Below are 14,538 nucleotides of genomic sequence, written 5' to 3'. Positions count from 1 at the left end.
AAGAGAGAACATCAGCAAAGGCAAACAAAGACTTGGAGGCAGGATGAGCTTGATTGAACTGAGGAAAGACCAGTGTGTGCCAATTATACCTTAAAAACAAACAAAAACAGTGTGGTCGGCGCACCCTTTGGAGCAGGCCTTGATGGTGGCTTGGAGTAGAAGGTGGTAGTGGCCATGGGAGGAAGTTGGTTGATTCAGGGTTTATTTGGGAGGTAGAGTGGACAGAGCTTGCCGGGAAATCCTGATGGGCACGGGAGTCACTGAGAGAAGCTTGAAGACCCACACTTTCCTTGGGGCGGAGGTGTTCCTGGAGGTCTGGACCCCCGGCCCAAGCTGCTTTTTTGAGGCAGGCATTCTTCAGGGTCCAGTCCCTGGGCCCTTGCCCAATAGGACCTTAAGAGTGATCCCTCATACTGCTCAAAACTGGGTAGTCTCCTCATCTCCTTCCTGGTAGACCTGGGAGTCCGGACCACACGCATTCAGCCTCCACACCCTGAATCCACCCCCAAGTCCCCACGGCCCCTAGTGATGCCAAGCGGGCCTCCTCCATGGGATTCCAGCCCCTCAGACCCCAGCACCCTGTACACTGCCCTGCATCCTGGCTTCCGTTCATGCCTGCCTCCCAGGGCCAGTACAGGCTGGGATCCCTCTTGAAGCCTTGGCAGCGAGGGTGGGTGAGTCATGCAGCCAGAGCCAGGGAGCCGGCATCTCTGCCCACACCCGGCCTGGCTAAGGCGGGCGGCATTTAGAGGCCTTTGCATCTGGATCCCGGACAGTCCCGGCACGCACCTGCCGGACCCGGGGATCGAACCTGCCAAAAGACTAAGCCACCGGCACCTTCTTTATTCCCTAGGCCCCTCCCCTTCATTTACATACCCAGCTCACCAGCTGCCAATCAGGACGAAGAGGGAGCCACCCGCAGCCAATCAGGAAGCAGCGGTGGCAGCATCGCTTGCTGGCTGTCCTTCGGCACCTGGCGGCTGGGTTGCCTGCAAGACGCAGTTCTGACTCCAGCCGTTATTGCCTCTTAATGGTAGCACTTTTAAAGAAAGGTGCAAATGCTCCTTTTTTGTTAAAACAATAAAAACATCCAGGAAGTTAAGAAAAATTTGGTTTATTATTTGAAAATGTTTTTAAAACTTCATATTTTTGTTTTGGATTAGTAACTTGGTTCTGTATTTAAAGCTTCATGAAGAATGGGACCATAATTTAAAAAGTTGTAGATGCACTATAATTTGAAAAAGCTATTCTACATGAAGCTAATTCATTTGAATCTCGGAAACAAAGCAGTCTGACATCAACTGTGGCTCTGCCACTGATGAGCTGTGGACTTTTGATTCTTAACCTCTCGCAATGCCTCAGTTTTCTTATGTTATACTGGAGATAGTAATAGGATCGTTTTNCCGTGTAGAGGTCTGACCACTGCACTGTATTTCTGAAGGTGATGTTGAATAATATTGTATGTCAACTATAATTATATATACATATAGTCACGGGATGTGGAGTAGAGAGTGGGAATGGAATCAATGGAATTGTAATAGATAAGCATGATGTTGTGGGTGGAAGGGCAGTAGATGGGGGAGGGGAGTTGTTTCTTTTGAGGGGTGAAAAGTATAACTAGTGCATTGTTCTGTACACCTGAAACTAATAATAATAATAATAATAATAATAATAATAATAATAATAATAATAAAGAGTAGGCAGGGGAGAAGGGAAGGAAAGAAAATAGAGGAAGGGAAGATAGAGAAAGAGAAATAAAACAAGAAAGTATAAAAATAAGCTATGTTTTGGTAGTATGATATTAACAGTTGACTTTATTGGTCATTCCTGGCGTCCACTGGAACATCTTATCATAGATTCTGTTAATTTTACTATCTTGTTCCATGTAACCAGATGAAAAAATCTTGGGAAAACACTCTTTTTGGATTCCCTATTAATTTTTATTCCTGTCATGTGAATTCTGTTGTACCATTTGTTCTTTAAGAAAAACTGACATGTTTTTTTTCTCTTTAGAATTGTGTTCTTAAAGGGATTTTACAGAAAAAAATAATCAGGTAGTTTAATTTAGTGGAATATTTTAATTTGTGCTAATAGTCTTTCTCTTACTAAGACTTCTTTGAATTTAAAGATACAAAGAAATGATGCTTTCCCTGAAGAACATCATGATTGTAGTGGTGGAATCTATGATGAACAAGTTTGAAGAAGATGAGATACGAAGTCAAGAAAGGAAGAAAAAAATCCAAAAGGACAAAAGCAGTAGTTACTGCACAGACAATTGCTCTGACAGTGATTCATCATTCAATCAGGTGTGTTGTTTAGTTTTTATTTATGTCTTGAAATGGTGTTTAATAGTTACTAGGTCCACTACATTCTTATTAGCCACCTTTTTTCCTGCNTATAGAGGTAGGATCAACTTGATTTTTGAAGTGTTTTGGAGGGAGTAGTGAAAAATAGGAGTGGAGTGAAAGGTCTAGCTATAGTTTCAAACCAAGGTGGGTCAGAAGAAGATGGTGTCATGAATCATGCTTGGAATTAGGGAGGAAAGTTTGGTGTGGAGAAGAATATGGTGATTTTATTTATCTTTTTAAAAATACAGTAATACCTTGGTTTGCAAGCATAATTCGTTCTGGAAACAAACTGCTCGTATTGCAAGACATTGCTTGTTTACCACTTTAAAATGTATTAGAAATGTTAGCTCGTCTTGTGAAACACTCACAAACCAAGTTACTCACAATCCAAGGTTTTACTGTAATGATTTTGGGATATCAGTAAGGTATTCCAGCAGTGAAACAAATAGTTGAAAATGCAGAATTCACTTGGTAGAAAGTTTGGGGATGACACAGTGTGTCATCTGTCCTGAGGTGTTACTTCTGAAGCCACCTATATAGGTGAGACCTTAGGAAGTACATTTTCAGAGGGCTAGTAGATACAAAACAATGGGTCAGAAAAGAAGGTACCAAACCATAGGGTTTAAGGGTGGGTGAATTTCAAGGCAGGAGTAATGGTTAATTAGCTGTAATGAAGTCTGGAGGGAAGTCAAAGATGACTAAGAAAAGATCTTTGGTCAACAGTTCACTGCAGAATAATATTGAGGGAAGTTGAGGGATCATCATATTGATTAACCTTCCTCATTTTTGAGAAATAAAAGGAAGACATTTTCAGAGAGTAAGGGTTGCTTGTCTGTGGTTTGTACATAAAGAGATTAGGAAATGAAGTCTTTATCATGGAGAGCATTTAAGCAAATTAATTTTGTTAAAATTGAAGTATTACTTTTTTCATTGACCTCTACTTGACATAATATTGGCTGTCTCACCAAATATAAACTCCCTGCAATTCAGAAATTTCAAACAATGCCCGACTCCCCATTTCTCAGGACTGTTATGGAACATGTCTCTACTTTTGGGGGGCGTGGGTGGGTGGTGGAAACTGGATTAGAATGGAAATCTATGGAAATCAATGAATTATATTTTTAGATTGCTTGGTCTTGATTAGGCAGTTGGTAGGTGGAATCAGTTATTTGACATTTTCTCATAGAATATTTTCCTGAGAAACATGAGATTTACCTCATTAAAAAATTTAAATACTGATCAAGAAAAGACTTTATAATTATTTTCTCATTTAATTCTTACAATGATGTTGGGAGCTAGATGTGAAAACTGAGGGTGGAGTTAAAGACTTCAGGGTCACATAAGTAGTTAGAAGATTGAGTCTATTGGATTAAAATTCATGTCCTTGACATTATGCTTATTTTTATTTTTAAAAAGATTTTATTGGGGAATTGGGAGAGGGAACAGCGTTGAGTAATTGGGGAAAGGGAACAGACAAGTTGTCGTCCTTTTGTTCTTCAGTCTAGTTGGAGGATGTCGCTTCACTGGTCCATGTTGGTATTATCATTGCGCTCTTCCCAGGTGAGGCAGTCGCTCGCCAGCCACTGGAAAATCGCGCACAGCGGTTCATGGCAGCTCATGCTGACCGCCAGCCACGTAAAGTAGCTTATGGCAGCCCACTGCAGCCTATGCTGTTGCCGGTGGCTCAAGGCAGCCCAGCTACAGGTCGAGCTGTTGTTCACCATCTTAGCTGTACAGGGCGCAGCGTCACTGGCCCTCATGTGGGATCCAAACCAGGCCCTGCTGCTCAGAGCTTGTGCTCCCAAGCCAATGCGTCACTTGGCCGGCCCTATGCTTATTTCTTAATGAGCTGCATGGCAAGACATTTTAGACATAGATACTGATCTGGTAAAAGTCATGATGATGGAAGTAGAAGCACCAGAAGAAGTCAGGTTTACAAGAGAGGTAAAAAGGCTGAGCTAAAGAAAAACAGGTTGTTTAACTGCAATAGAATAGAATGAGTGTTCTATTCTATTCTAGAATTCTATAATAGAATACACACACACACACACACACACACACACACACACGAAGTTCTGACAATTAAGTTCGTGAACTCATCCTAGAAAAAGTGCTACATACCTCATACTGTATATCGCTATGGTTACCTTCGAAGTACTCCCCTTGGGAAGCTATGCACTGATGCTAACACCTAGTCCACTCTTCAAAGTATTTTGGAACTCTTTTTCTGGAATGGCCGTCAGAGCTGTCTTGGTATTACCCTTGATGTCCTGAATGGCATCAAAATGTCTTCCTTTCAATATTTCCTTTATTTTTGGGTAAAGAAAGAAGTGTCATTGGGGGCCACATTAGGTGAGTAGGGAGGGTGTTCCAATACAGTTATTTGTTTACTGGCTAAAAACCCTCTCACAGACAGTGCCGTGTAAGCTGATGCATTGTTGTGATGCAAAGCCATGAATTCTTGGCGAAAAGTTCAGGTTGTCTTTTTCACACAGCCTTTTCAGCACTTCCAAATAGTAAACGTGGTTAACAGTTTGTCCAGTTAGTACAAATTCATAATGAATAATCCCTCTGATATAAAAAAAATAGGTCATCAACATCATTGCAACAAGTTCGCAAGCTTAATTGTCAGATCGTGTGTGTGTGTGTGTGTGTGTGTCTGTGTCTACATATATATGTGTATATATATATATATACTTCAGTATATATGTATACTTACAATATACACATTGCGTATATATACTTCTATGTATACATACATGCAATACCCTTCCTATATGTATATATAAAATTATAGATGTCTACACACAGGGTGCCAGAATAATGTATACATATTTTAAGAAAGGAAAAAGCTATTAAAATTGTAATACCCAATATACACTGACAACAAAAGATGAATACAAGTCACGTTTGACTTCTGCAATTACAAGAGGTGCTCTAAGTGGTTACCATCAACGTCCAGACACTTCTGCTTATGGTGAACAACTGCTTGAGCAATGCTGACCAAAGTGTCCACTTATATTATTGGGTTGCCGGAAAAGTCATGATGTATTTTTTCTATGTTTTCGTTGCAAAAATGCACCATGACTTTTCCGACAACCCCGTACATTTTTCTGGCTGTCTCTCTCTCCCTCTCTCTCTATATATATATCTATATCTATATCTATATCTATATCTATATCTATATCTATATCTATATCTATATTTATATCTATCTATATATATATATATATATGTGCACCTATATGCACTATGTAGGATAGTCTATGTTATCTATGCCTATATACTTTTTTCCCATTAGGCAAGACAATTACATTCATATATACTTACATTTACTCTGTTAGTAGTTATTTATAAATATTAGTATTTTAACTAATATTATAAATATTCAAATTAAAGTTCTATTTAATATACAGTGCTTTTAATTTTAAAACATAGCATGTAAAGACTTTTTAGTAGTTGAAATATATACTTTTAGAAAGGAGTAAAACTCAGGACATTTTTAAGGCTTTAAAAAAATTATGTTGGATGATATGAAATATTGGCATGTCTTGGCTTTGTTATAGAGTTGCTCTGTGTGCTCTGTATTGTTAGGGACATGGTGGGAGGACTGGCTTTGGGGTCTTCCTTGAATTAAACAAATGCGTATTGAGTGCCTACTGTGTATCAGGCGCTGTTTTAGGTACTGGGGATATTATAGTGAAAAAATACCAAATTCTAAGTGATAAGAGGGCAGCTTTGGAGGAAGAACATTGTCAGGCATCAGGAACACGAGTGGCAAAGGCTCCTAGGTTAGAGCAAGCATGGCATCTTCCAGGGATGGAAAAGCTGGTGTGACTGTAGCCTGGATGGCAGAGGGACGAATGGCATGAGAGAGAGTTAGAGACAAGCAGGGGCCAGATCATGGAAGTAAAACGTTTATATTTTATTCTGAATAAAGTGGGAAGCCTTTTGCAGAGTTGAGTAAGGGAGATGAAGGGATTTGATTTATAATTTTGAGAAGTTTCATCTAACTGTTGCTGGAGGATGGATGGTGGCGTGGAGTAGGATGGGATAAGAGTAGAAACGGAGATGATTTGGGATGAGCTGATGTAGTCTAGACTAGAACTGATTGCCTTTGCTGAAGATTTTAGCAGAAGAGTGGTAATGAATAGTTGGAATTAAGATATGTAAAACTTGGGGGTTGTCTTGCAGGACTTAATGATATTGCATATAGGAAATGAGGGCAAGTGAGGGGTCAAGATCGACCCCTGGTTTTGACCTAAGTCAAGATTTGGATGGACGGTAGTGCCATATACCAAGATGGAGCAGTTTAAGGGAAGAGCACGTTTGGAATAAAATCAAGAATTCTGTTTTGTACATGTTAGTTTGAGATGCTTATTAGATATCCAAGTGGAAATGTTGAGAGGATAATTATATATGTAACTGTGGAGATGAAGTGACTGGTATAAAGGAGTGAGTCATCATGATATACTTCACTGGATGAGAACTCCTCAAGAAAGGTGTAGATAGTGAAGAGAAGAGGCCCTCTAATGTGGATGGGAATGAGTTCTGATAGCTGGGTGACTCGGAGAAGTTATTTAACCTTTTGATTGTTCTAGTTCTCATGTTTCACAGAGTCACTGTGAATTGAGATAGTAGAGGACTTGTTACTTAATAGATAATACATCACAGCTATTATTATTGCTAGTTTTGCTAATTTTAGATGATTATTTTAAGTATTACTCATATTTAAATTGCCTTTGACAATAAAAAGACCCTTCCTTTTTCAAAATAGCTTAGGGTCTACTATAAACTTTTTCCTAGATAGACGTTTTTACTTCAGGAGTCTTTCACCAAAGAGGAGGCATGGAGAAAGGCAAGGTGAAGGGCAGGAAAGAAAAGGAAGAAAAAGGTTCGGCAGCATCGTAGTGGGCCCTGGGTCCCTTTGGTGGCCCCTTTGTGCATTTTTTTTATTGTTTAGGAATGTTTATCCCCCCATTTTTGGTAACAAACATTCTTACATTTTGGAGGCTTTTTATTGTTTAAACAATTAAAATTGTCCAGCAATTATTATTTTTTATATTCATGAAGGTACACTGTTCTACTGGGATGTTCAGTTCCCATTTAAATGCCTTGGGAAACAAAAATTCTATGTTTGCTGCCAAATCAAAATAGATCATCCCCTTCTCTTGTTCAGAGTGCATTTTTTTTTGCTTTGAATTATATTTAAAAAATCATTTAGAGCAGTACTTCTAAAGGTCTACCAAATAAATGACTGTTCTGTTAATTGTGTTACAGAGTTACAAATTTTGTCAAGGAAAATTACAATTGATTTTNTAGGAAATACACAACTGCAAAGTAAATTGGGCTTCTAAGAAGCTAGTTTGAGATATAAACCATATTTTTAAGTATTATCATGTAATTTAATTCAGATCTGGTATTTGAATGTTGGTGAGCTCTATAAAGTATACCCATGCTTTTGACGAAAAGTTGCATGAGAAAACTCAGAATGATAAATGCTTTTGCATTTGCAAAAATTAATTCAGTTCCATCAAATGTAAACTAATACTGTAAAATATATTAGCAAAAGTTTTTACATTTATTGCTATTAGAACAATATGTAAGGGCAGTGAAAGAAATTGAAATCAAGTGAAATAATTGTGACAAACATGAAAAATGTGAAATTTATTAACATATTAAAAATTATGCTAATATTACTTTGCGATGATAAGTATGGTTTATATAGTTAATAGAATCTTGAGTTTAGAAATCAAGTGAAGGGAAAGATTCCTGGAATGGTGAATTTTTGGGTGAATGCAGTGGAGCAGAAAATGAAAGAAAGAGAACAATAATTGTTTTGTGTTTGAAAATCAAAAGAATTGAGCTTCAGAAATGAGGAGAGAGGGATATTGAATAAAAGAAATATAATTTATTTGTAGAGGTAATAGGTGTTTAAAAATCTTTAGACAAACTGAATCGAAATAAAGTCTTTCCACATCTCATTTCTCTCCTATTGCCATTTTAAGTGAAAATTGTTGTAACCATGTGAGCATAGACTGATCTTGTTAGAACAGAGAAATGAGAAAAAACAAAGAACAAAATGATTTTTTCCCCATGGTGTGGCATACAAATAACTCACTCTTAGTATCACAGAAGCCCTGGTGGAAGTATTTCAAATATGTTTATTAGCTCTTAAAAACTGTTCTTTACTTGAAAAGTTAATTATGCCATAATCAATTTTTAGCCTGCAAATAGTTACTTTATTATCAACAACTTTAATATTTCATCAACTTGGTCAAATATTTTGTTTCATGTACATAATGGGTCAAACTTCTGTGAGATTTCAACTTAAACTTCATTATTCTTAAAAAAGATTTCCTAANTTAACATGTTAACTGACTGAAGCCTATAGTGTTTGAGAAGTGTGGCATACTGATCAATTGCTGCAACTATAAAAATAGACTTTCCAAAGTATTTAATATCCTATGTTCAGTAGGAAGCTCTTGGAGTTATTAGAAGATATTTCTAGTCACTTGGGTAACCATTTTCTTGTAAGCGTATTGTCCTAATATTTGATATAGGCAAGACTATTAGTTTTTTTCCCCTAGAATAGAACATTTGAAGCAATTTTTTTTTTTTTAGTGGGAAGTTGAGTTTCACTATTAGGATTAATCTCATCACAATATTAAAGTTGGTATAATTAAAATGATAATAATAGCTATCATTTTTAACTACCTACTAGTGCCAGCTACTGTCCTAACTACATCTATTGTATTATCTCATTTAATTCATTTACCTTCTGATAGTTTCTACTTGAAGTTTTAATGTAAAGTTCTGAAAATATATTATTATGTAATACTTTTTCTTGGGAATAGGCAAAATTATTAGTCCTACATGTCTAATTACTGAGACTACCCATGTAAGCAAGTAAAAAAAATGTATTGGGAAAGGAGTGTTTTGTTTTGTTTCTTTTTTTTTTTTTTTATGTTTAGTAATCCTACTCTGTTGCCTTGTTTGACATCTTTGCATTGTACCTTTCTCTATCAAGCCTCACCACACACCCCATGTTTGTATCTACTATTACCAGAGTTTACAACTATACAGCTGTCTTAGATTTACTATTGGTTTTAGTCAGTTTTACTTTTTACTGACAAACACAAGAATGTGCCCTTTTTTATAGGTACACTTGTGTACAAGTTTCTGAATGACTTAGTTTTTAAGTTTTTTACTATGTGAAAAATGATTCATCTCTGTTCTATTTTGTAAGAATTTTGGATGCAAATCTTTTTGTTTCCATTTCCGTAGGACCGGATTTTAAAATTCTATGCACAGACATTTACACTTTCACCATTACATATGACCAAGGAAATTTATACAAGCTTAGGTATGTTTATTAAATCATTTTTATGATGTTTTTTCTTTTATTTGTACTTAAGAAAAATGGATAAGAAATAACTTTTTTCAGAAAGCACTGTCATTGAATGGTATAATAGCCATATATATTTTTTTACTTTTTCTTTTCAGCTAAATATTTGGAGTTATGCTTTCTTTCTAGAGAAACCCATATTCCTACTGTTTCAACTGGTATAGATCTGACAAATCCTAATGTGACCCGCTTACTTAAAAAGGTATTCATTTACTATAATATGCTTTTAGTTTTATTTCAATAGTTCTGTACTTAAGAATTCTGATTTTTTGAGAACTGTCATACACTGCTTTGTAGGTTCGTCTTCTAAATGAATATCAGAAAGAGGCTCCATCTTTCTGGATTCGCCACTCTGAGAAGTAAGTCCCCTAATTTATGCCAATATCAAATATAGGTGTATTACTGTCCCAGGTACATTTCAAAGAGGAAGTGTAGAGTGTCTTAATGATTTACATGATAGGGAAGGGATTAGTAAAGTTTTATTTTTTAGCTTTTCATGTGTGTGCTTAGCTATGTGAATGGCTCTATGCAAGTACCATTTTACACCATTCGTTTATCACCAACAAGGTAAAAGAGGGTGTTGTAGCCTCTGATTCTTTTATTATTGTCCTTTGCTACTTTGGAGAAGTTTCTTACGTGTTCTTTCAACTTTTCCCTTTTAGTTCTAAAATTTCGAATAAGGTTTGTAAGAGCAAAGGTGAGTCTAAAAAGGAAAGTTAAATTTGGAGAGCCAGTGTTGAAGTAGAAAGAATATAAGCTTATAAACAGGAAAAAAATTTGGTGTTAATCCCACCTCTGCCATTTACTGAAATATTAAAAAAAGTTGTTTCTGAAGATTACTTAGCACTTTATGTCATTCCATAAATATAAAATATATCACCAGTCATTATATCTATCTAATAGCATTTATTTTTTGTAAAATCGCTTCTTTCCCAAACTTCAGGTATATGGAAGAAATTGTGGAGAGTACTTTGTCCTTATTGTCAGTTAAACATGATCAAAGCCATCTTGTCTCACAAAAGGTTTTGGATCCAGTCTACTTTCTTGCATTGGTTGATACCAAGGCTGTGTGGTTCAAAAAGTGGATGGTAAGGAAAAATGAAATATGTTTTTTTTAAAATCTTTTAAGTTTATAGCTATATTTCAAAGAATAGCTAATGTTTGAGTATTTACTGTGTTCTAAGACTTACAATCACTTTTACTTTTTTAACTCACTTAATTTTTATAACAATCTATGAGATAGGTGGTATTACTCCGTTTTACACATGCAGTAACTGAGGCATAGAGAAGTTAAATGACTGCTCAAGATTGTTTATCTAGTAAGTGACAGAGCCAGAATAGGATTTTAAATTTGATTTAACGTTTAGAGTTTAAATAGGATTTAAATTCAAATGAACCTAAATAATAGGTTCAGTTGAACCTATTAAGCTAAATGACCTATCCAAAATTTGATCATTTTTAGTTTAAAAACTTCAACTTTTTTAAACAGGTGTAGTAGAACATAAGGGTCCAATGCTCATTTTTCTCTGGCTTAGGTGATATGTCTGAAAATATTCCTTCTTTTGCCTCTTACTAAACCTGCAGTTTGGGAAATGTGTTTAATGCTTGAATGCTGGTGATTTCCTATGGAGCTCACGACTGTCCTGGAACTGAAACTAATATTAGGAGTGAAGAGGCTCTTATACTGCTACCTCTCATTTGCTGTTGAATAACAGTGGTGTGTGTCTGGCAGTAGCAGCAGCAGCATTGGCTTAAGCTCTCACAACTTGGTCCCTCGTCTACTGGGCATTATGTATTTGTGGCTGTGGAAGGAGGGCTGGGCCCATGACTTGCCATGAAAAGCATCAACATACTCCTTTATTGCTCAGCACAATTTGGACATTATCTAGCTGATGGCTGTTTTTGCTTTTCCTTGTGTTATCTNCGGTCTTGAAATGAAAGGTCACAGTAAGGGTAGCCCTCTTTAGAGAATAGTCATAGTTTGTAAGAAGAAATTTTTATTTCTAGTTCCCATTTTGAAGGGATAAAGTTATGAGCAGTTGCTCCTCAAGCTGTCCATCCCTTCACTGTTGCTTTGTATGCGACATTTTAGTGATTTCTTTGAAGGAAAATTTTCATTTAATGTTCTTTTACTTCTGGAATATGTGAGCAACTTTGACACATATATTCATTTATTAGGGAAAGAATTTTAAGGAAGCAATTATACTGAATTGTGCCTGTTTATATTTCAAAAGTTTGTATAAATTACTGTTTATGTAAAGTATTATTTCATTTGAAAGTCAGCCTGAATAGAAAATATGATAGGATTTTTGAAGTACCTAAGACTTTTGTATATATCTTGCCATGTGGTCTAAATTTTTGAAATAAATTGTTTTTCTTCAACTTTTCATTTTAAACTGAATGAATAGTTATGATTTACTCCCACTGATTTAAAAAAAAAATCATAGAATTATTTTTCCCCTTAGCATTTTGCATTCTGACTTATTTTCTAGCTTAGTAAATATATATTTCAAAAGATATTAAAATGGGACTTGACTTTTATATGATAATAATCTTATTGTCTTTAGTAAGTAGATTATTTAGCCATCTACGAGTATCCTTGTTCAGAAACCTTTATTCTGCTTTTGCAAGTAGGAATTCTAAATGGGGTTCCTGAAAATTAACAGAAAAGGAGAAATTACTTAATGTTTTTAAACTCTCTCCATAATCCCCCATAATCCATATCACAAAGTTGTAGTTCTTTTTTATATGAATACATAGACATTTTAAGATACGTGTGTATTCTGTCTTTTTCATCTAAAACTTGACACCCTGATTCAGGATTCAGAATGTCTGGTTTCCCAAGGGCTTTAGCTAACTCTTCTGACTCTTCATTTTTTTTTTTTTTAATCACCAGCCTTTAGTTATTTCAGCTGGGAAACAACCAGATTTTGCGGAACAAGTTGGAATCAGTGTGTTATTTCTCACTCGTTGGAGAGTGAGTAGGGGAGAAACTTGGTATCATTCGTGATAGAAGTGGAGCTGAACTCTTCACTGCTGCCCCTTGGTTCACACTGTTTTGAGTAAATTCTGATTGGATTTTGAGAACAATGATTAAGAAGTAAGCTTTCTGTGAAAATACAGAAATTCAATTTTGTATCATGCTGCTGAATGACTTTTTTTCTACCTCAGTGGTTGCAAGGTCAGAAAATACGATGTAGCCTCATAAGAAAGTACAGATTGTTTTGTGAGAAATGCTCATATATCCTAGAATGCAAATGCTTCACCAGGAGCATGTTTTAAAATTAAAGCCCTGGAAATGTGGGACCACCTATCGGGGCCTACTCAAGTGGGGCCGCTCTGTGGGATGAGGCCTTGGAAAACCTTGTGCAGATGATTTCAGGTTCTGCCACCATCGGTCCTCCTCTCCCACTTGGGAGATGCTAGGTCACATGCCTAATATGCATAGTAGTTTTATTTTTGCTTTACATAAAATAACCTATTCTCTGTTTAACACTCAGTTTGAAAAATGAGTTCTTAAGAATGAAAGGACATCTGATTCTCATTAATTGGCTCCTTAAAACAATTATCCAACTCAGTTGGTTAAGAGCTCGCTCAAGAGTTTGAGCTCTGAGCAACACTGGTTCGAGTCCCGGCCCGAGCTGAGCAGCTGCTGAGCTGCCAACAGGTGGCAGGATGGCTCAGCTAAAAAAACCCCCAAAAAAACAATTATCCAGGCCTTGCCTTTCAATGTTTGTTAAATATTTGGAGAACTGGTATTCTAGTGACTGACCATTAATAAAAATGTTTTAAAAATTATAGGTGAGATATGAAGCCCTGCAAACACTGTGTTCGGCTCCACCGTCTGATGTACTCAACTGTGAAAATTGGACCACTCTCTGTGAAAAACTGACAGCATCTCTTTCAGACCCTGATCCTGTGTTTAGTGTAAGGAAATGCTTATAGAAATATTAAAAGTAATTTTCCTGTCAGTCTAGAAGCAATTGGAATATGATAATTTTTTAAAATAGTAGCTCAAATATTCATGAAATTTCAGTTCTAGCTTTTGAATTGTCAAGATTTTCTTTAAAGGAGTTAACTTACTATTTCATGCTTAGGTTCAAAGTATGGTTAGTATAACACTTCATTCCCAAATAATAGAGATTGTTACCGTGTCCATTTTGTTTTATCTTATAAAGGGATATCCAAGTATTTGTGTCATGTTTGAATTAAGAAAAATATTTAAAAAGAACATTTAAAGTGTTTTTGAAAGAATTCATGATATATGAAAATTTGAACTAACAGTGATGAATTAGAATTTATTCTAAAGGATTCATATGCATTCTCCTTATGCATTTAAGTGTTTAGAAATTGCTTGACTGCTTAAAATCTAAGAGTTTAAAAGGTAATTAAGAGGAATCATAGTGCAAATGGAAAATTCAAAAAATTATAAAATTATGAAGTCAGTATAGATAAGTGATTGTATGTAAAAAAACTATACATATAACTCCTCAGGAACACTTAGTATATGATTAAAAGTAAGATTATATTAAAAGGTGCAGTAATTCTGTGGATAATATCTATGATGTAAATAAAAAAAAAATCCTGACTATCCCAGTATCGCATTTAAACACAAATTAGGCCTTTTTAGAGAGCTTTATCTTCATAATTGATAGGTCAGTAAAGACAACTTTGGCTAGAATGTTTTAAGCATTAGTACAAAAGTTAAATATTTTAAACTATTCAACAAATATGTATTGAATATCTACCACGTGCAACACTCTAGTTTAGATACTGGGAACA

At 35.8% G+C, this 14,538-nt stretch overlaps 2 protein-coding genes across 2 annotated transcripts in view; both read left to right on the top strand.

The window, feature by feature from the left end:
- The window catches only part of LOC109378526 (protein broad-minded-like), a 37,794-nt gene extending 30,124 nt beyond the window's left edge, over positions 1–7,670 (top strand). Inside the window, exons 4-5 of the mRNA XM_019634878.1 lie at positions 2,129–2,306; positions 7,629–7,670. Of these exons, the coding sequence (XP_019490423.1) occupies positions 2,129–2,306; positions 7,629–7,670 (220 nt within the window). The remainder of the gene's footprint in view (positions 1–2,128; positions 2,307–7,628) is intronic.
- A 169-nt stretch (positions 7,671–7,839) lies between these two features.
- LOC109378525 (protein broad-minded-like) lies at positions 7,840–11,251 on the top strand. The gene is made up of 6 exons (XM_019634877.1): positions 7,840–7,887; positions 9,636–9,714; positions 9,855–9,958; positions 10,054–10,115; positions 10,700–10,844; positions 11,246–11,251. The coding sequence occupies exons 1-6, from the start codon at positions 7,840–7,842 to the stop codon at positions 11,249–11,251; spliced, it is 444 nt and encodes a 147-aa protein (XP_019490422.1).
- Positions 11,252–14,538: the final 3,287 nt, after the last annotated feature.

The sequence above is a fragment of the Hipposideros armiger genome, unplaced genomic scaffold, assembly GCF_001890085.2.
Source record: "Hipposideros armiger isolate ML-2016 unplaced genomic scaffold, ASM189008v1 scaffold_2095, whole genome shotgun sequence".
NCBI classification, from domain to species: Eukaryota; Metazoa; Chordata; class Mammalia; order Chiroptera; family Hipposideridae; genus Hipposideros; species Hipposideros armiger.
The sequence above is the reverse complement of the archived record's forward strand: the minus strand, read 5'-3'. Positions and strand labels throughout refer to the sequence as shown.

Bases quoted from the DNA above. Each gene is read 5' to 3' on its own strand.
- LOC109378525 (XM_019634877.1), top strand. From the start codon at position 7,840: ATGATAAATGCTTTTGCATTTGCAAAAATTAATTCAGTTCCATCAAAT. The intron at 9,959-10,053 runs GTATTCATTTAC...ACTGCTTTGTAG, and splicing joins TGACCCGCTTACTTAAAAAG to GTTCGTCTTCTAAATGAATA. The intron at 10,116-10,699 runs GTAAGTCCCCTA...CCCAAACTTCAG, and splicing joins TGGATTCGCCACTCTGAGAA to GTATATGGAAGAAATTGTGG.